At 46.8% G+C, this 21,033-nt stretch overlaps 1 protein-coding gene across 1 annotated transcript in view; it reads left to right on the top strand.

The window, feature by feature from the left end:
• Positions 1 to 20,555, top strand: part of ASCC2 (activating signal cointegrator 1 complex subunit 2) — a 28,346-nt gene extending 7,791 nt beyond the window's left edge. The window contains exons 6-19 of the mRNA XM_065646216.1: positions 1,206 to 1,273; positions 3,139 to 3,249; positions 4,108 to 4,220; positions 6,246 to 6,320; positions 6,875 to 6,982; positions 8,526 to 8,594; positions 9,323 to 9,397; positions 9,879 to 10,065; positions 10,611 to 10,825; positions 12,419 to 12,538; positions 16,308 to 16,532; positions 18,155 to 18,266; positions 18,833 to 18,909; positions 19,787 to 20,555. Of these exons, the coding sequence (XP_065502288.1) occupies positions 1,206 to 1,273; positions 3,139 to 3,249; positions 4,108 to 4,220; positions 6,246 to 6,320; positions 6,875 to 6,982; positions 8,526 to 8,594; positions 9,323 to 9,397; positions 9,879 to 10,065; positions 10,611 to 10,825; positions 12,419 to 12,538; positions 16,308 to 16,532; positions 18,155 to 18,266; positions 18,833 to 18,909; positions 19,787 to 19,955 (1,724 nt within the window). The 3' untranslated portion in view covers positions 19,956 to 20,555. The remainder of the gene's footprint in view (positions 1 to 1,205; positions 1,274 to 3,138; positions 3,250 to 4,107; positions 4,221 to 6,245; positions 6,321 to 6,874; positions 6,983 to 8,525; positions 8,595 to 9,322; positions 9,398 to 9,878; positions 10,066 to 10,610; positions 10,826 to 12,418; positions 12,539 to 16,307; positions 16,533 to 18,154; positions 18,267 to 18,832; positions 18,910 to 19,786) is intronic.
• Positions 20,556 to 21,033: the final 478 nt, after the last annotated feature.

Raw genomic sequence — 21,033 nt, 5'->3', positions numbered from 1 at the left:
TTGGTTTAGCTTCTGTATTTATCCTGGGCTCTCTTCACCTGTGATCTTTAACATCCACCTGAGCACAGGTGAAAGAGTCTCTAACCCTGGGTTAAGTGAGCTCTTCTTCTAAAATTCTAACCCACTTTGTCTGCAGTCCATGTAATGAAAGTTTTTCCTTTGGTAGTTATTTTTGTCTCATTTCCAAGCTGGCTAACATGAGAAGCATTAGACAACACACGCCACAGCCAAATTTCCAGACCAGAAGAGCTTAGACCTTAAACCCTTGCATTTTTGAATCCCTTTATCCTTTTTCAGTAACTTACACTCTAAATTCGTCTGTCAAGCCTCAGAGGTGGGAAGAAGGCAGGACAAGATAGATAGTTATCTTTCACGTGGGAAGCTTTAACTTCTCTGGGTCTTCAAATATGCTGAAGAAGGCCGAAGTGTATGAAACCTCATTTGAATTATATGTATGCTCTGGAGTGCAACGCAGTAATGCTGCACACAAGTAACTGATGATTTCCCCACCTGATTACTTGCATTATGTTATGACTGTAATGGTGTGAGCAGCTCTGGTGTGTAATTCATAACTTGATAAACTTTAGATTCTTCTCAGGGTATAAATTTTTCTGAAACCCATCTCATAACTTACTGGTGCTCTGTCCTTGCTGGAGAACTCTGTTAATTTTCATCATCTGAACAGTAATTCACAGGGAAATAGGCAGCTTCTGTGCTTACTTGGCGGGGATTTATGTGATGCCATTACTCGGTGGAGTATTTTGTAAGGATAATGAAGTCCTAGTAATATAATAGCAGGTATTACTAAAGCCTCATTACCTTTAAGAAATATTTTGCAGAACATTTTCCAGTGCATGCTGAACTGTTATCAGTAATTAAAAGTCAACTCCAGTTGTCAGAGAAAGGAACGAGGAATGTTTAGCGATAGTATTTGCATTATTCATTGATTCAGCCTCTGCGCATGAACCATCTGACATCTCGTTTGCTCCGCTCTGATGAGCGTGAGCTCGTTCCCAGTTCCCCGGTTGCACTGAGGGGTTGATGGGCAGCGAGTTGAGTTGTGAGCCTGTGCCCATGTCCAAAATGGTGATTATCCATGTCTGGAGGTGTCAGCAATAACACAAGTACATCTTGTGGTGCAAATCTGTTCATTGGCACAAATGTCTGACCTGATGGAAATGATCTCCTTCCCCCTCTCTTCTCAGAAAATATCTTCACTCAGCAACCCAGCTACTTCGGTGACCTGGACGAAACTCTGCCCACTGTCCTGCAGGTACTGCGTTCTCCTTGTCATGTCATCTTGAGATGTGGCATCCTTTAGAGGGTGGAAAGGGAGCAAATATGGCCATAGGCAGGCAAAATGGATTTGTAATGACTTCGTTTCTCTAGTTTATGTTAATGTTGCCAGGTAGGTTTTGAACCTTTATCTAAAACTATTACTTGATGACTATTTGCTGTTGCCTTATTTAATTTTTTGCATTCTCTGCAGTTAATCTCAAGGAACTTTTATTAGCTGGTTCAAAAAGTATTCTTTGTATCCCACCTCACCCCAAAGTAGAAGCAGCATTGAAATTTAAAACACCAAACTAGAGACTCTGAGAGGTAGCGAAGACTTGACATGGTAGAATAGGTTAGTGTTAACGCAGCAGGTTCTCAGGAGTAAATGAAAATCCGTTGGAAAGGATGTGTTGTTGCCATAGAAAAGGTATTTGGTGCCTCTCCGCGTCTAAGCTTTCATTTTTATAAGTGGCTTGTATATTCCCCAGATTCGGTAAGCAGGATTCGCATTTAACCTGAGGGGGAAATCAAGGTACCTTGACATCTTTGTATCCTGAAAATGTCGTGTTTATGTCCTCAGAAAGCTCATCTATGCGCAAAAATAAAAAGCCCAAGATACTGTTTACACCAAGACACCTATAACGTCACTTGACTTTTTGAAAGCCCACATTCTTCTTTTTGTGTGTGTGTGTTAAGAAACCGTTAGAGGTAAATCTCAGAGGTGATATCTCTTTAAAAAATGTTATAGGATGCAAGATCAAATGAATTACTGGGGAGAATAACAGAGATTCAGTTTGCTTTTGGGGATGTACCATGTCAGCAGTTTCTCTGCAGAACGCTGGTTTCTTTACTGTGTGTTTTGGCAACTGTTGCAGGGTGATACCGTTGTATCTCACGTGTGTGGGTCTCACAGCTCAAACAAAGATGATCATAAAGCTGCATATGTGCTTACGCTGCATCTGAAAGGAGCTGATACCTATGTGGGTTTAGGAGCTCACGCACACTGTAGAATAGTAATACTAACCCCAAGTGTGCAACTTGGAATCACAGAATCATTTTGGTTGGAGAGACACTCAAGATCATGGAGTCCAACCGTTCCTCCACCCCTGGCACTGCCCTATGTCCTGAGAACCTCATCTCTGTTCAACCCCTCCAGGGATGGTGACTCCAGCACTGCCCTGGGCAGCCTGTTCCAATGCCCCACAGCCCTTTGGGGAAGAAATTGTTCCCCACATCCAACCTCAACCTCCCCTGGCGCAACTTGAGGCCGTTTCTTCTTGTCCTTGTACCTTCAGCCACCATTCACATGTCTCTGGGAGGAGGGTTTGACAAATCTCTCAAGGTGCATAGGTAGAGCGGTGGGTTTGAAGCTGGTCCTACACCAAAGGTTTTTAGCAATCTGGAACTTCATTCTATCAGCTTCTCCCCAAATTCTTTAGTTATAAACAAGAGCTGCAGAATTTGCCCTGCCGCCCTCAAGGCAGGAAGGCGTTGGGCTGAGTTCATCAGCAAGAGTTGGTGTAAATGTCCCAGCAGTCCCACCGCTCCCTTGCAAATGGGGATCCCGGTGGCCTCCCCGTGTTGGCCTTGCTGCCCCATGTTCTCACCCAGCTGAGGATTTGGGATTGGCCACAGTCCCTGTCTCGGCACCACCACCTCATGCAGCCGCAATAAACTGCAGGCGAGTCGTGTGGCGTTTTGGGGATGCAGCATGGCCCTTCCTGCTGTCGCCTGCAAGAGTCTGTTGCAGTTTTCGTCTTCTACAGCTCTGTGCTGTGTGGAAATAGCCACGTATTGCACATAAAGCGTGTCCCACTGCTTTCCTGTCTGTTTTAACACTGTTCTGTTCTCTTGATCTAGGTGTTCAACAATATTTTGCATAAGTGTGGCTTGCAGTGTGAAGGAGCCTCTGCTGAGCCCCAGAAATTGGAAGAAAGAGTAAATGTGACCCCGGGGAACATGCCCCTCCAGGTAGAACTGTTGCACTGTGCACTTTACGCTTTGTCGTCCTGCAGACTGAAGAGCAGTGGGGCCACAGAGGGTCATTCTGTTCCCAAATCCTGGTGGCTCACGCAGCACGTGGCTCCATGTCATTGTTTCACTGTTTGTTGTGTGACTTGATGAAAAGCCTTTCTGCCATGAGCTGGTTGCTTTGCTCATGTGCATTTCAAGCATATCCATTGTAGTGCGGGTTCTTTTTAAACCTGGCATCTTTCTTGCTTAACCAGTTCATAAATAATATAACAGAGTGCCTGGCAGAAGTCTCCGTGTAACCTTGACAGTGATCAGAGTTGATCTTTTCTTCAAAAATGTTTTTTAACAACAGTGCATTTAATTCTAGTTAATTAAGAGGGTTTTTTTAGTGCTGGGTGCTGACGGAGCGAGGTCTTCTACGAAGTCTTAGTCATGCAGTCTGTACGTGGGAGGTGTTAGCGCTACTCTACAAACGCATCTTGCACTGAAACAGACCACTGAACAGTGCAGTGCTTCCGCATAGATGGGGAAGGATACTGTATACAGAGGATATATAGAGGGCAAAGCCACTGTCCGGAACGGGATCTGATGAGGATTCTCGTAATTTCACAGAATCTTTAATGAGAGCCAGCAGTTAGGATTGTATTGTAGATGTTTAAAGGGTCGAGGTTTTAGTAGAGACATTGTCTCTGCCTCTAGACCCAGTAATGTTCAAAGTGTTTATGATTGATAGCAGACGCTGTGCAGTCACAAAAAAGGCTCGATCTGAAAATGTTGTCCTTGTTAGTGAGTTATACTATGTTCCCAGGAAAACTTGTCTGGCTTTCCTCTCAGTAATTGCTCTTTGTCTCTCAGGAGCTGAAGGATATCGTGCTGTACCTTTGTGACACTTGCACAACGCTCTGGTCATTCCTTGATGTCTTTCCACTGGCTTGCCAGACCTTCCAAAAACATGAGTTTTGCTACAGGTACGTTTTGGACTGCACACAGAGCTTGTCTTGGCACAGTGGAAATACTGAATGTGCTGCTATGTTCTGTCCCAGTGCCTTCATCATTGAAAGAGGTGACAGATTTAATGCAGCTAGAGACTGCGAGGTTCACACTGAGAGGAATACAGAGACTCCCAGGGAAGAAATTAGTGTGCGGACGTCTAGAGTTTGTCTGTTATCCCTGAGTGATCCTAGAGCCAGAAAACCATGAGAGTTTCAAAACCCAGCTAAACAGTACTCGTTGTGCTCTGGACAGGGTGGAGAGGGGTGAGCAGGAAAGAGTTGTGGACAAGAAGAGCTTACTGCCATAGGACCTGAAGCAGGAAAAGTAGAAAGCATTTCAAAGTGATAGTCCATTGAAGTCTGAAAATAAACGTTTTTGTTTGACGTTACGCCTCAGTTTTATGCTAGAGAATATTATCAAGGTTTGGCAAAAGCTGTGTGGCTGGGGGAGGGTGACGAGGCAGCTGTCACCGCTGCCTGACAGCGAATTCCTGTCCAGCTCTGGGTCACGGTGGCAATGATGAGTCAGGATGGTCTTGAGGACCAGACAGCAGAGCGTGTTCCCACAGAGGCTGCGAGTCCTTGAGTGGCACTTACCCACCTTCCTCTGGGTGTTCTGAAGCCTCAGAGCATCTTGTGGAGTCTTGTAACTAGCCTTTAGTTAGTACCAAGCAAAATGTTCCTTTATTGTCCTTATTTCCCCTGTTTTCTTTGCTTGGTGGTGTGAATGAACACACATTTGTATTTTGCTTTTGTTTCCAATCGTGTTGCAGAGCCCTGAAGTCGTAGAGCTGCCAGTGGTTTACGGATTGAGTAAGGCTGCTCTGGGGTTACTGACAGTAACTCTGTCCTCTGTGGATGTTGTCCTGGAGGTGGTTATTGAAGAGGAGCAGGCTGGGGACCACTGGTGACTGTTTGGGTTGGCAGGCAGCACTGCTTGCGTGCTTGGTTACTCAGAGGAGGAAAGCCTTTGCTATTAATTCCACTGCTGATGTCAGAGATGTGCTGAAATAGTCTTGATCTCTGTGCGGTGGGACAACAGCAACGTTTTCATTACTTCTCAATATGGCCTAATGACCAGGTCTTTGGAGTGTGGGGAGGGAAACCTGATTTATGTGTCATCGTTTTGGAACCTCTGCGAGCCTGATTCAATCCGCTGACACTTGGTAATTTCTCTTTTGCACTGAAAGTATCGGCCAGCTCCTGCTATGTTTGCCTCAAGGATACTCATTTAACATATTTGGCTCTTAATAGGAGACTTGGACGTAATGTTCCTAATGGAGCCTCTGCTTAGCTGTTATGCCAAGTGCTGTAAACCATTATTGGTAACATCCAGCTACTGCTGGAGCAGTACAGGCTGTTACTCCGTGAGGGTGCTTTTCTGCATCTCCTGGTGCTCGGTCCCTCAAGAAAAGGGACATTGTGGGCTGCCTGGCATGTGAAATGTGAAACCGGAGCAAACAAACTTTGTTTCTTCCCTGCCCCATCCTACTGAAACATCCTCGCAGGCTTTCTGCGTGTTGGACACCTTCATCTAAATGCCCACCTAGAGCAGAGATGAATAACAAGACCAGTAAGACTTTGTTGGAAATCATATCTTGTTTCATACCCAGTTTTTAGCAAACAGCAGATATAGGGCCATAAGGATAGCGGGGTGGGAAGGGATGTTTGGAGATGGGCTTGAGCATCTCAGCTCTTTGCAGAGCGCAAATTTGTTTGGGATGTTTCTCGGTTGGGCAGAGTGTTCTTCTGTTTGGTGTTGTGATGCTTTTCAAATGCATTTCTTTGCCTATGTCTTCAAAGACACCTGAGTGGTTTCCTTAGAGTGCTGCTCTTTGTGTATTTGCTAGCTTGTGTTTCAGGGACCAAATACCAAAATGGGGTAATGCTAAAGAATAGTGCTAGTGAGAATTTAATGAAATTAACCATTTGATTTGTCTTTTAGCAAACAATTTTTGAAACCTCAGTTGACAGTTACTCTCTTTTTGCCTCTTTCTGCAGATTAGCTTCGTTTTATGAATTGGCAATTCCCGAGCTGGAATCTGCAATAAAGAAGAGGCATTACGAGGATAACAGGTGAGAATCTCTGCAAAGGCTTGCATTTTCTTTTCAATAAAAGTCTCACAGGGCTTAGTTAAAAATTCACTTCATGCTGCTTTACCCATCTCTGCAGATTCTTTCTCTCTTTTTTTTTTTTAATGCTGCTTCAGGGAGCTCTGAAGAGAGCTTTTCTGATTCCAAATTTTCTTGGGCAGTGGGGTGACTAACAATTTCTTTCACTGCTGTCTAAGAAGAAACTTGATGGGAGATGCATTCAAATTGTAGCAAAGTGTGAAAACATGAATGGTAACTATAGATTGGTCTCATTTTAAGGCACAGACTGTGCTGGTACAGTTGAGATATCATGTATCTAGCTGTTGGGACAACTGGGGATTGAGACCACCTTTGTTTAGAGCATGGATGGTCCTTGTTGACTCTGGAATGGCTCTAATTTCTGGTCCTTACAGCAAATCAAATATTCTGCTAATGAAAATACCACCTGTAGAGGGTTAACTCTGGAGTGAAGGTGTGTTAAAGATCCAGATTTCTTGTGCTGATACCAACCGTGTGTTCTTTTACTCTCTCTCAAGTGTTTTTGCTGATTTGTGGAGGAGAATTTCCCATTCCAGAAAGAAGATGATAGAAGCTTTTCACATCCTAATAAACCAAGTCTGTCTGCAGCCCATCTTAGAAAGCAGGTACTGGCACTTGGGCACCGCGGTACTAGCCAGTTATTGCCATTGCGGGGGAGATTGCTTCCTCGTGTTCAGATTTACTGCCGAAAATGAACGGATGCTGCTATTTGTGTTGGGGTTGGAGCCAAAGACTTTGGCTGAGATCAGAACTCTGCGGTCCTGCACAGCGGGAGTGTCCCAGCCGGAGCTGTGTGATCTCAACTTGGTGTGGTGAGCTGTGTGTTGGGATAACCTGTGGTCCAACAAGCTTTCTGACCTCAGTTTGTGACTAAGTAGTGAATTCTAATGCTGCATGTAGGCACCTTGACTGAGACACCACAGCAAAAGCGATGCAGTGTTATAGGTCACTGAAAGCAGGCGTTTTAAATCTGGATACTGGTGCCTTTACCTTGCTCTACCCACGCTCCTACTGTGAAAATTGTTAAATGGTAGCTCTGTGAGTAATCTCAAAGTGAAGGCAAGTATAACTATCCTTATTTTAAAATGGAGAAATGAAGAGAAGTGAAATAACCCAAAATTGTGCTGCATATTGGGGACAGAGCCGAGAACCTGGGTCTGGGCTGGAAGGCCTGTCTGCCTTGGGCTGCTCTCTGCCTGTACTCGATGGTTGTGTCAATCACTGGTCTCTGTGGCTCCTGTTCCGCTTGACTCTTTTCCCTGCTTTGATATCAGGAGAGTTGTCCATGAAGATGAGGAGGGTCTGTTGGTGGAATTCCTTATGAGAGCCCTGGATTTGCTTCCTTATGACCTGGACTCTCACCCAATCCATGCTGTAAATCAGCCCTTAAAGGAGCAATAGCAGCCTTGCCCTACCTTTGCTTTCTGAGTATTGCCTTTCAGTACCCACTGCAATATTGAAAGTAGAAAAGAAGTAAAGTGTGTAATGCGTTCAGACTCCACAGTATTAAGGATTATATATACTTCAGAGGTAGTAAAGGGCAGCTCCAGACCCTCATTGCCAGTTTGTTGAGAGCCGAGGCTACTGTGCAAATGATGTGTCTGGCTTCTAGAGAAATACCTCTTTCTTAACACTGACCTACCACAGAGAGTGTTCTGCGTTCTGCCTCGTCATGAGGCTGGATGCATCCGCAGCAATGGGAGGTTTAGGCCTTAAAAGAGAAAGGTTGCACGAGGAGTTTCTTTGGCACATGTTCTTACAGAGGTGAGCACATACTTTCTGGGAGGTTCACTGCTATAATCCCAAGCCTTATAATAAGGGTGCAATTACAAAAGGCTACACGCCCTTTTCTGCTTATTGCAGGTCTGAAGCATCTCACTATGATTTGTAAAGTCTGTTTCAAGTCTTGTAATTTTAACTGTGATACGGCTTTAATCCAGCTGGGTGAAATGTTTGCTGAAGCCATAAAAGAAACTTGTTTCCATTTGACCCTTTGCTCCTGTGAAAACCAAAAAGTGGCCTGAAATCTATTTTCAAAAGGGTTTTTCCCTTGGTGTGTGAGTGTGACTGGTTTGGCTCGTGAGGCAGAATGTGGAGATTGTGCTCACCACTGAGGTTTTCACTCCATTGTGCCATTGTCTCCTGCAGCTGTGAGAACATTCAGCCTTTTATTGAGGAGTTTCTACAGATCTTCACTTCGGTGCTTCAGGAAAAGAGGTGAGGCTGGTGGAAAGGCCCGAGGGGAGGGTCAGCTTGCCCTCCTCTTCCATTCTGTACAACAGAATTGCCCAAGACATTATTATGAGGCATTACGATGCGTTTGGGAGTTAGAAATCATTCTAACTAGTTGGGAGAACTGCTGTGAGAGGATTTCAGACTGCAGTACAGACTTTATTGCAAAGATGAGGAGGATGTTGCATGATGCTGGAGAATATTATTCTTCACTCTCTTTAATCCAGGATTTCAAAGTGGAGGATAGCAATTTAGCAATTAGCTGCCTTGACAAGTTAGGCTGTTATTACTGATCTGTGCTTTTCAAGTGGGGTGACCAGACCAGGCAGATATTAAGTGCTAATGCTGAAGACGCAAAATGAATCAGTGGCAGAACTGTGAATTCGATCTTGTCCTCCTGACGGTGCTGTCATTCTGGTCATGTTCGAGTCATAAACCATATTTTCTCTGTAATGCGGCACTGGGTTACAGGTCTGGACATCATGGGCAGCGTTGCAGCTGGCTCTGGCTTGGGGGGAAGTGGTGCTGCAGTATAATGGGAACAAAATCAGACACGGCAACCCGTGCTGGAATTCAGCATTGGGCGAGAGGTTTGTACGTGTTTCCACCTGAGCGGTGAGAGAGTCGCAGTGGCGCAGCAGGGATGGTGGTATGTGACAGCTCTGCCGGTAATTTATTCTTGAGTTCGTCTGATTAAACTTCTGCGTTTTCAGATTTCTCCATGACTATGACGAGCTGTTTCCTGTCAAGGATGATGTCAGTCTGCTCCAACAAGCCTCTTCCACGCTGTATCCTTTGCCGTCACCTCAGCGTTTTGCAGCACTGGCTGCTCTTTGATTCCTTTGCACCAGTGGCATTGCCAGCGTCGCTGCCTCTGGTGAAGCTGCAGGACTGGCAGTGGGTGATGGAAAGTCTCCTCTTAGAAAAGAGGGAATGTTAATGTAGGCACAGGCTTGGAAGTCACTGAAAATTGCATAGTTACTTCAAGGCCTCAAGTTGCGCCAGGGAAGGTTCAGATTGGATATTAAGAAAAAATTCTTCGCGGATAGAGTTCTGAAGCAGTGGAACAGGCTGCCCAGGGCAGTGGTGGAGTCACCATCCCTGGAGGGGTTTAAAAGGTGTTTAGATGAGGTTCTCAGGGACATGGGTTAGTGCTAGAGTTGGGTTATGGTTGGACTTGATGATCCTGAGGGTCTCTTCCAAATGAAATGATTCTAAGGTGAGGTCTGAATATTGCATCTAGAAATGGCCTTAATGCTGTTGTCTTAGAGATGAGACCAGGACAGCCTACATCCTCCATGCAGTGGAAAGTGCGTGGGAAGGGGTAGACAGGAAAAAAGCACAAGTTGTTAAAGATCTGGCACCGCTAGGAGCATCTAATGGAGCATCAGCGCTAGTGGAGAACACGGCTGAGGACGGGGAAGAGCTCGGGGCTGTGTACGCGTCAGAGGATGAGGCGAGTAGAGCGGTGGGCGTAGCACTGGGTTCTGCTCTTTCTGTCCTTGCTTCATTTGTCTGTGAAGAGAGCATTGGTTTGCTCAGTTTTGGGGATTACATGAGATTTAGTCTCATTTCTCGCCTTTGCTAGATTTCAGTGCAGCTCCATGTGCCTTGTGAAATGAGAAACAAAGCCACACTTGAATCCCAGCTTTATCGTTGAGCAAATTGCGTCTAACTCCCACTGGCCTGGGTTTCCTCTTGCTGTGGTTTATTCAAATCCTGCGCTTGATCCCTGTAGTTCATGTGCTTATTTTTAAATCCATATATTATTGGAGGAAGGGATTCTCCAGAGTGTCCTTTCTGACTCAGGGACAGACAAAAGCAGTTGTGTGCCCAAGTCTGTCTCAGCCCTTGTGTAGTAGAAACAACTGAGCTGATTTCTCATCTCTTCACTTCAGTCTTTGACTTCTTGTGCTTAAATTCTGATAACCCAGACTTCTGCTTTCCCTTTTTTTATTGTGCACACCCGCCATCCCTCACCGTTCTGTTTGGTGTGTGCAGTGCGCCGGGGCAGCTGCTGCGCCCCTCGCCAAGGTGTCTGGGGTGGAGCTGGACTCCCTGATCTCCCAAGTGAAAGATCTGCTGCCGGACCTCGGCGAGGGCTTCATCCTGGCCTGCCTGGAACAGTACAGTTACAACGCCGAGCAAGTCATCAACAACATTCTAGAAGATAAACTGGTGCCCTACTTGGATAAGCTGGACCGAACAATGCAAAGGTGTGGGACAACTTCTGGCACAGCTTTGATGCCTTTTGTTTTTTCAGTTGTGAGTTGTCATTTAACATCATTTGCATTGCAGGTTAGACGCTTGTAGAGCTCCAAGCAGGTGCGTTTTCTTGGGGTAGGTAGCTGCGGTGAGAGCTTGTCATTGCCATCCACCACTAGATTTCTGTCCTTGTTGTGTCCCTGCAGAGGACTGGAACGTTCAGCATTTCAGCAGAGCAGGTGCTGATGGGGGGAACAAAAATACTTGTACATTAAAAACTCCAATAAGAACCATTAAGATCCCACCATGGGGACACTGGCATAGCCTGAGCTGGGCGATAGAATGTGTTGCCTTCAAAAGTTACTTTGCTGTGGAGAACAGGGTCATAGGTGTTAAAATCCCAGCTGTCCTGCAAGAAAGGGTGTCTTCAGAGGAACTAATCCAGCTGAAATTCAACCTGTATTTGGAAGGTTACTCTCTTGCGACTGAAGTTAAACCAGAGCGGGATTGGAACTGGCAGTTCAGATCCATTTTTATCTCCCCCCTGACAAACTTGCCTGGCTTTTGCTCACTTCTCTGGGTTACAGCGGCTGTGGGTTTATCACTGGCGGTGGAATTGAGTTGGTTTAGTTCGCCTGCAGCTGCCAGCGTGTTTGTGCTGCAACAGCAGTTTCTGACTGCGTGTCAGGATGTGAATGTGCTGCTTGCTCACATTTCATGGAGGAACGGGCAGACTGTCTCATTGTTGCATTAAAAAAGGAAAGCATCTTTATCAGAAAAAATGATGTAAAAAAATCTTAGTTTCGCAACAATCTTCACACTCTCCCAGCCAGATCTGCTGAATTTGGCACAAACGATGTGGGGTGGGCCTTAGGAAGAGTTGGGTTTTTCTGCAAAACCAGCAGTTACAGAAGATACGGCTGGATTTTTTCCTGCCTCTTACATCTTGAAACAAAACGTTCAGTTCAATAGCAAATGTAGAATTCTGATCACTGCTGATTTTAGAAGTGAGCACAGCAGCGTTTTCAGATTCCCAGCTGAGCTAACAGCACCAACAAAACAAATGTAAAAATAATGGTCTTTTGACTTGTAAGTTGAACAAACGTAAACCTGGAACTCTGAGAAAGAATTAAGAAGGAACCATAGGGAGATAAATGTCCTGAAACCAACAGCGGCAAATTACTGGAGTTTTTTCCGACGTGTAATGCATCATACTTAGTGTTTGGCTTTACTGAGTCACTGCTTTGAGAGCAGCCAGTCTGTTGAATATTCCATGCTCCTGCACAGTTTTACTTATTCTTAAATGAGCAGAAGCATTTTCTTTTTGCTTTCTGTAAGTTGCTTTAGTTTCCCAACAATGATAGGCTTCCAAAACTGCCTTTTATCTTACAGCAATGCCATGCAGCGGTCATGCACGTACTATAGTGCAGCTGCGAGATGAAGGGATAGCAATCTGTGACCCCGTCAGGCGGCACCACGATGAGGATCTCGGCATGCTGGGGGTGACTTTGAGAAAGGAGAAACCAAGGGCTTAGGAAGGAGAGGATGTGGTCTTCCTCAGTTCACCTTTGGTTTGATTCTCTCTCTTTTATTTGTTTTAACAGACAGCTGAAGCCAGACCCTACTCCTCTCGTCACTTCTCGCTGTAATGTTTTCCAGAATGATGAGTTTGATGTTTTCAGTAGGGATTCGGTGGATGTTTCTCGGATACAAAAAGGCAAGCGGTGAGTGTCGTGCACCCTCAATTAACCCTGTCTGTCAAGCAGAATAAACGTCTGCGAACCTGCAAATTTGTTTCTCGTGCAAACCTCCTGCAGGAATTTGTTGGCAGGGGGCGGTGAGGCTTATCAAAGATGTTTCCCACCTGTTTCTTCTGTTTCGCTGGGAAAGTAAAATGAAATATTATTAGGGGGTTGGTTTCAGGGAGTGTTTTTCCTAATTGGCTTTCCTCAGTACGCTGCTAGAGATCTCTGTCAAGCTCATTTGTGATGTCGGGCTCTTGCTTCTTGGTCTTCATGTTGAATTTGTACCGAACAGCAAACCTTGAAAAGCAGCCACCTCTGTGAGCCTGGCGTTGTGGCTCAGAACTGGGAATGAATAATGATTTGGTTTAGATCCAAGTGAAGCTTCAGTGTCTATCTGCTTCAAAATCTGATAACACTCAGTGGCTTAGATGACTTTTGTTGTTCCTGCTGCTGTAAGCTCCCTGCAGAAGAACACTTCCTTTGCTTTCCACTTAGTTTGGCGCGTTGTGCTGTGCCACGCTGTGCAAACTGAGGTTGGGGCTTTGTCCTGCTGGCTCCTGTTGATGTCAGCGCTATCTCTACAACATGGTTGACTTGCTTCAGATTCTTTTTAAATGCTTTCTCTAACCAGCTAAGTCTGATCTTTATGTTAGTATGTATTTACACAGAATGTAAGTAAAAGTCTGGCTGGAGATTGAGCCGCATGACCCTGGGAGCTCCCAGTCAAGGCTTTGGTTGCAAAGCTGCATCAAACTCTCAGGAGAAAACCGCTTTTGTCCCCAATCCTGTTGAACTGTTTCAGCAGCACTGCTATAGCGCTTATATTGGCTCAGCTAGGCAAGAAAAACATTTCTCGTCTCTCTGGCCAAGACAATGACTTTTGGAGCGTCCATAGCTAAGAATTCACAGGCATGATCTCTCTCCTTTCTCCTTGGCGCGTTGCCTTGCTCGGAGTGCAGCAGGAGCCTTCTGCACAGGTGTGCTCAGTTATCTTCCACTTCCCAAAGTTTTGCACATGCGAGTAGCTGCTGTGCTGGCTGGACAAGGCTGGAGAGCGCTGCCCGAGTCCAGCACAGCATGTCCAGCACTCGGAATAACCCTGCCAGGAGCTCCCTCTGCAGATAGATTGGTGTAGATGAGGTTCTCAGGGACATGGGTTGGGTTAGTGGTTGGACTCGATGATCTTGAGGGTCTTTTCCAACCAAAATGATTCTGTGATCACTTCCAGAGCTTTAGAAGTTGTTAAGTCATCCCTGAGCTGGGTATTGGGACCCTAATCCCACGGCATTGCCCCCCGGCTGCTGGCAGAGGGGCCGGGTCTGCTCTGTGGTGGTGACACCGCTCCCTGAGAACACAATCGTCTCATCTGCTGTACCACTCAGGGACTTCTTGGGATTATCCTCCTCTCAGTGCCGCTGTTCTGGTGTGTCTTGGCCTCCCTCAGGCTGTGTCTTCGTTTAAAAGCAGTTGTTCTTACACAGAGAGCACTCTCTGCAGGACTCCAGACACATTATTTATGTTTGGAGTCGTTTTTAAAACCTGGACTTAACTAGCTGGGATCAGCAACATACACCCTACACCCGAAGTTACCGTATCTAACTAAATCAAAGGATAAGTTATAGTGCCTTGCTCTCTAGAATTTAACATTCAGAACACCAGAAACATGAAGTGCGTCCTTTCAGCACTAAAAGTGCAGGTTCCTTGTCCCACAAGTGAGAAACCTGATGCTTTACCCAAACGTTGGGATAACAGGGCTCTCCCAGCCTAGTTTGAGATCCGCTTTGGATTTGAATGATCTTTTTTTTTTTTCTCTCCGTCTTAAAATCTCTTGCTCACCAAATTCCACTTGTGTTTAGTGCTGTTGTGATGTGGCGATGGTGCTTCCAGAGCCAGAGCAGGCTGGGTCCCACTGCGCTGCAGAAAAGCAGTTTGTGGCAGGGCTGGTTAATGGGAAAGAGGAAAAGCCACATCAGGGTGAGGAGAGGAACAAGCACAAGGAAGTGAATGTATATAACGCATATACGTGATACTTTGCTGATCCTGAAAAGCAATCCCACTTGTCTGTGCCTGTCCAGCTGTAATTGCAAGCTGAATCTGGCTCTTGAAGTCGGAGCGTGTCCTGAACACCACGGGACTAGAGGAGTTATCCCACTGTTTTTCCTGGAATTGGTGGCTGAAACATTTCTCTGCAGCTCCTCTGCGGTCATCAGACCAGCTTGACGGGAAACAATTACCAAATACTTTGCTCAGTCTCATGCTAAATACCAACAGAAGATGTTACCCCAGCCAAGCGGTGTGTGAAGTGCAGCCATGGCAGGCACGTCACAGCGAGTCACCTCGGGGAGGGAACCGCATCTGCCCACGGGGTTACGGAGCTTTCGGATTCTTTGTGAAAATCAGGCTGCTTACATCACTTGCCCACTTCTGGCGGGTACATCACCCAGGTCTGTCCGTTCTTGAGTCACCGACTGCCTGCCCCAGGCAGGTTCTTTCTCCAGTAACGTCCAGATGCCAGGCAGAGCACTGGTGCGTGTTCCTCCTCGGCTCTGAGGGCTGCAAATTGTCCTGTGAATACTTAGCAGTGGAATCCCTTGTTGCTTTGCTGGAAGTGTGTACTTGGCTGGTCTGAAAAATGGGACTTAAAGAGTTTATGCTTGTGCAGCTGGAGACATAGCATCTCTGGCTCCTTTTTTAATACCTCTGTCAAAATTTTATCTTCCCTTCTTTAAAATTGCTGTAATTTACTTAGGTCCTGAATTAAAAAATCTACACGCAGTGCTTTGAGGCTGAATCAGAATCACTGGTCTACTCTGTTTTGTTCTTTTCAATGTTAGTTGTGCTCACTCTAATCCTTACTTGCTGCACTGGTAATTTTTTTTTTGCTTTCTCCACCTCCATTCATATTTTCCATCTCCCATTTGTAAGCTGTGGTTCTTGGCTCCAGGAACACGCGTGTCCGTGCAGCGGCTACTGACAATCAGGTCCATGATTGGCAGCGAGATGCAGTGATTGCAAAAGTGATTGCGGTGAGATGATCCTGCCGCAGGGTGTTAGAGAGCACTGTGCCCTGCACAGCCCTCCGGAGACCCGAGTCTTCTCCCTACCAACTTGCCGTTCAGGATTCATGGCACTTCTGGTGTCTTCTGGATTCTGGCCAAATTTCAGCTTGTGTATAATTGCTTTTGGCTTCCTGTAAAAGCTCCTGTTCTGGCTCAAATGACAGTGGCGGTCTCCAATTCGTGTTCTTAGCTGCTGTAGAATCTTGCTGGGCTTTTGTTTTAAAAATGACTTTTCCAAGCCAGGAGTGGCTGGTTTTGTGTTTTTTTTAGTAGCCAAACAGCCCTGTTATAAATTGGAGTAAAACAGGTAGGCTTGAGTAGGGCTTGTGGAGTTTGAGGTGAGGCTTCTGTTACTTCAGCTTCCACTTACTGACAGGGGAAAAAGTAACTTATAGAGATCTTTACATACTGCCTTTGAAACGGCCTCAAGTTGCGCCAGGGGAGGTTGAGGTTGGATCTGGGGAACAATTTCTTCCCCAAAGGGCTGTGGGGCATTGGAACAGGCTGCCCAGGGCAGTGCTGGAGTCACCATCCCTGGAGGGGTTGGACAGACAGAGATGAGGTTCCCAGGGACATGGGGCAGTGCCAGGGCTGGCTTATGGTTGGACTTGATGATCTTGAGGGGCTTTTCCAATAAAAATGATTCTGTGATTCTGTGTTGCCTCTCCTTCCCGTGCTGGGGAGCGCAGGAGGGAGAAGGACACGACGAGGAGTTTGCTGAACAACAAGCGCCTGGTTGCTGAGCAGAGGGAGCGTTACAGCCAGTACAGCGTGGTTGTGGAGGAGGTTCCTGTGCAGCCGGGAGAAGCTCAGCTCTACAGGGAGGACTACGAGGACGAGTACGATGACACCTATGATGGAAACCAAGTGGGGGCAAACGATGCTGACTCAGATGATGAGCTGATCAGCAGGAGGTAGGTGCTATGAGGGGAATCACCACCTGGCTCACACAAACCTGCTCAGCGCTGGGTTTGGGCTGTTTCTCAGAGAGAATGCGCGTCCTTCAAACCACTCATTTATCTTCTGTTTTCTCCGTGATGTGAAAGGAGGGAGATTTGGGTCTCTCTCTCTTGTTGGAAGGGAGCGTTGCCTTGATGTGCACTCTGCCTTCCACTTTCTGTGTCTGCAGGGCTCGGCCATTGCCTCAACTGATCAACAAACCTCAGAGGAGGCTTTGCCGTTGTGTAGAAACTTGCACTCGGCAGTGCTTGTGCTCATAGAAAACTGTCCCGCAGTGGAGGAAAATGGGCTATCTTAAATAATGGGTGTAGCTGGGCAACACGAAATGGTTAGCAAAGGAAACCTTCAAAATTGGGAACTGCACAAGGGGATTTCTGCTCCCTGCCAGTTCCCTCTGACATCTCGGGGTGCTTACACCTGGAATTCGGTCTGGGGTGGACGGCACAGCACGGTCCACTGTGACTGACAGCTGAGACTATTGGGTTTTAGGAAGGAAAAAGTTTGTTTGGGATGGGGATTATAGAATATTTATTTTAGAAATAAGAGCTAGAGATGTTTTAAAAGCTGGTTTAACATTTCTGACAGTGGCCTGTTAAATTCTGATGTATAGTGAAGATGCCACCGTCTCTGACTTCAAACCAAAATGCACCTTTGGGGTTCCTTTGTCCCTTTTGCTTTTTTTCCTTTCTAAAGCGTGGTGAAGCTTCAATTGAAGTCCTTTTTGTGCTTTGCCTGTACCCGTGCAGCACTCAGGTCTTTTCCATATATCAGGTGCTCATGCTCCTAGAGAGGCAGTGGGAACAATTAGTGGATGTTACTGCTTAAAACTAGATCTAGAGGTTTGAAGTAACCGAGGCTTTTCTAGTCTTACATTTATTTCTTTGACAGTGGAATGGTGCATCTGAATTCCAACACAATTTAAACACACACACACACATATCTATATTAAAGAAGAGCTATAGGCATGTTCTGAGTTCCACCTCTGCCCCCCAGGCCCTTGGCTGCTCTGCGTGTTCAGGGTGATTCATAAAGCTTGAGGGATTTCTCCAGGTATTTCCCCCTGTATGAAACTGGGGCACAGCAGTGGAACCATTGACCAGTTGCAGTGGTTTTAGAGCACAGCACTTTCTGAGCATTCATGTTTCTGTCTGAGTTTGGGCTGGAAGTCAGAGGGTTTCCCTGTACCGATGCTGTTCCCTCACTGGTGAGCTAAACCCAGCAGATTTACTCCTCCCCTTCTCCCTGAGGAAGCAGTCGTTTCCTCAGATGAATTCTTTGTGAGGTTTCAGGTTTTTCCTGACCTGCTCCTTTTTCTTAACTATTATTATTTTCAGTAACAACATCATAGTGAACATTCCCCAGTAAAGAACACCTGTATTTGTTGATTGCCCATAGTAAATGTGTCATTAGCTACTGGGTCTCTTTTTTTTTTTTTTCTTTATTCAGGAAAAGAAGCAAGTCCATGAAATTTCTAGCTCCTCATTTTTGGAAGACATGATGCAAAATGAAAAGGCTCTGCTGTTCAGTGAAACATTTATCGCTGTACTGTTTGCTGACTTTGTGCCTTAATTTTCAGGCCATTCACAATCCCTCAAGTCTTGAGACCAAAAGGACAGGAGGAAGGGCAGGAGGAAGAGGAAGGGGATGAAGAGGAGGAGGAGGAAGAAGCTGAAAATGAAAGAGCAAAGGTGACATTTAGTTTGCGATTGGAGTTGCATTAAGATTTACCATCCATCTTACGTGCTTCATGTGCTGGTGTTTGGCAGAGGTGATGTGGAGCAGGTTTCCTCTTTCAGAGAGTGAATCTTTTAACAGTAGGATGGAGCTTGAGCCACTTTTCTGAGCAGCTGCTTCTGCAGGTTGTGAAATGTCCCTAAATACAGCCATCCACTGCTTCCTAGGATAACCATGCTGGAGCAATGACACTTATTCCATGGAGAGCTTTATTCTCCTTTATCCCATAGACAGATGATACCAGCAGAACACTTTGAGGGTCACCAACGCTCTGTTGCCGTGGATATTCTGGAAATAGCGATGGTCTTGCTGGTAGAGGTAGGATGTGAGAAGAATTCTCAGTCAGGTTTTCTGCTGGGTTTGGTGTTTAGAGTCTCTGACACCAATCCCGCTGGCTCAGCCAGCAAATAATGAACAATGAATTGACTCTGTTCTGTGGTCTGACAAAATCGCCTCCTGCTCAAGCCCTCTGTGCGATGCTGTTGAGTTGACTGACCTCTTGCCTTTCTTCCCTTGGTAGGACCATTTTGTGCAGGACCCGGCTGTGCTGCGGGAGAGAGCTGAAGCGCGGCGGCTGGCTCAGCTCGCGAGGAAGGGGTGAGTGAGCACCTCCCTCTGCGGGGGAAACCCTGTTCTGCTGCGGTTAGCGAGTGTTCTGCTGCTGACCCTGGATTGCTGAGGATATACCTGCTCCTTAACATTCCTGTGCGTCAGGGTCACCACCACAGTGATGGTAACTTCCTTGCCCAACTTTTACTTCACTGCTCATCATGCTCTCTCATCAAATGGGTAGGCACATAAAAACAGAATGGTTTGGGTGGGAAGGGACCTTCCCAGCTCCCCCAGTGCCCCCCCTGCCATGAGCAGGGACATCTGCACCAGCTCAGGTTGCTCAGAGCCCCGTCCAGCCTGGCCTGGGATGTCTCCAGGGATGGTTCAGCCACCACCTCTCTGGCCAACCTGGGCCAGGCTCTCACCACCCTCAGGGCCAACAATTTCTTCCATATATCTAGTCCAAATCTCCCCTCCTTTAGTTTAAAACCATCACCCCTTGTCCTATCACAACAGGCCCTGCTCAAAAGTCTGTCCCCATGTTTCTTATGTGCCCCTTTTAAGTCCGGAAAGGCCACAATAAGGTCTCCCCGGAGCTTCTCTTCTCCAGGCTGAATACCCCACCTCTCAGCCTGTGCACGCTGGGATCTGGGAGAGCACGGCTTCCTAGAGCTTGAGCAGCTCCCACAGGGTTTCAGAACAGTTTAACAGCTGGTTTTAGCTGACAGACAATTTGTAGGACAGAGTTGTTGTGTGGCTGATGCTGGTACTCGGCTATCGCAGAAGCCCCACAGAGCTGGGATGAGCTGAGGCTCAAGGCCTGACAGCTGAACCCGCACCCAGTCTTTTGTCAGAATCTGTATATTTTGTCCCCCAAGCGTGCAGTGTGCTCATCGTAATGTCCTTTTTCTGTGTACCCCAGGCACAAGCACGACAGCTCTGCCGTCGTTGGGAATGCGAAGGGACACGGACAGAACCGGGAAACGGTGCAGGAGCGAAGGAAGAAGGAGGCAAACAAAAGCACAAGAGCCAACCACAACCGCCGAGCCCTGGCTGACAGAAAGCGGAATAAAGGCATGATTCCTTCCTGAAAGACTCAGTCCGGGTGTCATCATCCCCAGTCCTCTGCCTGGGAGGACACAGTTGTGTTTTATTCCCTCAGCACTTGCTGTGCTCAGGGGACTGGTTGTGGTTCAATACCTGACGCTTCAGCTCACACAGAATTGCACACCCTTGCGGGGGGCAGCCCATTTGGGGGAAGGAACAGCCCTCCAGGCAGACCCTGGCTGCTCAACAGTTCATGGAGACGTACGTATGACAGCGGGCTGCGCCGCGCCTGCAGTGGACAGGCTGCGCCGCGCCTGCAGCGGACAGGCTGCACAGCCGTTCGTTTCCTTTTGTACTATTTATAATTCGGAGATTTTTATTTTCGTACTGGCTCCTTGCGCCCTCTCCGCCACTCATGCGGGTTTCCAGCCCCCGCAGCGGGCGGCTCTGAGAACGAAGCTTCCCTGGAGCAGCCCCCGCCGCCTTCTGCTCCACTGAAATGCCTTATCCTGCGGCACAGCCGTAAGGATGATACGAAAGCGCTCAGGCTATTCCCATTGCCAACAGACACCCAGGGGGAGTTCAGGTGAATTAATACCTTATCATAAATTCCTGTCCCTCGAGTGAGGTGTGTGAAAACAGAATGTGCAAATAAAAGATTTCAACCTTTTAGTTGGTGCTTTAGGCTCTTACAGACCGTATCGATCTTTAAGTTGGAAAGATCTCAACAAGCCTTTTAACGTGCTGTGTCTGCAGGCACCGAATTCACTTGCTGTTCTGTGTTGGTTTAGTGTGATGAGATCTGGCCACAGCCACTGAGACTAAAGATACTGGAAAATCAGGATCCTACGCAGGGTGACGGGGATGAGAAACAGGAGGGGAAGGCAGCAGGGGCAGAGTCCCCACGAGCTGCATCCTCAGTAATGTGTCACACTGGAGCAGAACTGTCCTCGTCATCATGTTTGCTGTCGCGAAGGCCAGGAGATCATAGTAAACAGTTTGTAGTTGCTGAAGGGCTTCTCCTGAGTGCTGTCTCTTGTTTGCAGTTGCTCCCTGTGCAAGGAGAGAGACAAATTATTGGGTTTGCTTTGTACTCTGTTTGTGAGGTGCTCAAATGCTTAT

This window comes from Caloenas nicobarica, chromosome 16 (assembly GCF_036013445.1).
Source record: "Caloenas nicobarica isolate bCalNic1 chromosome 16, bCalNic1.hap1, whole genome shotgun sequence".
In the NCBI taxonomy this organism is placed as follows: Eukaryota; Metazoa; Chordata; class Aves; order Columbiformes; family Columbidae; genus Caloenas; species Caloenas nicobarica.
Note: the sequence above shows the minus strand (reverse complement) of the source record. Positions and strands in the feature narration are given on the sequence as shown.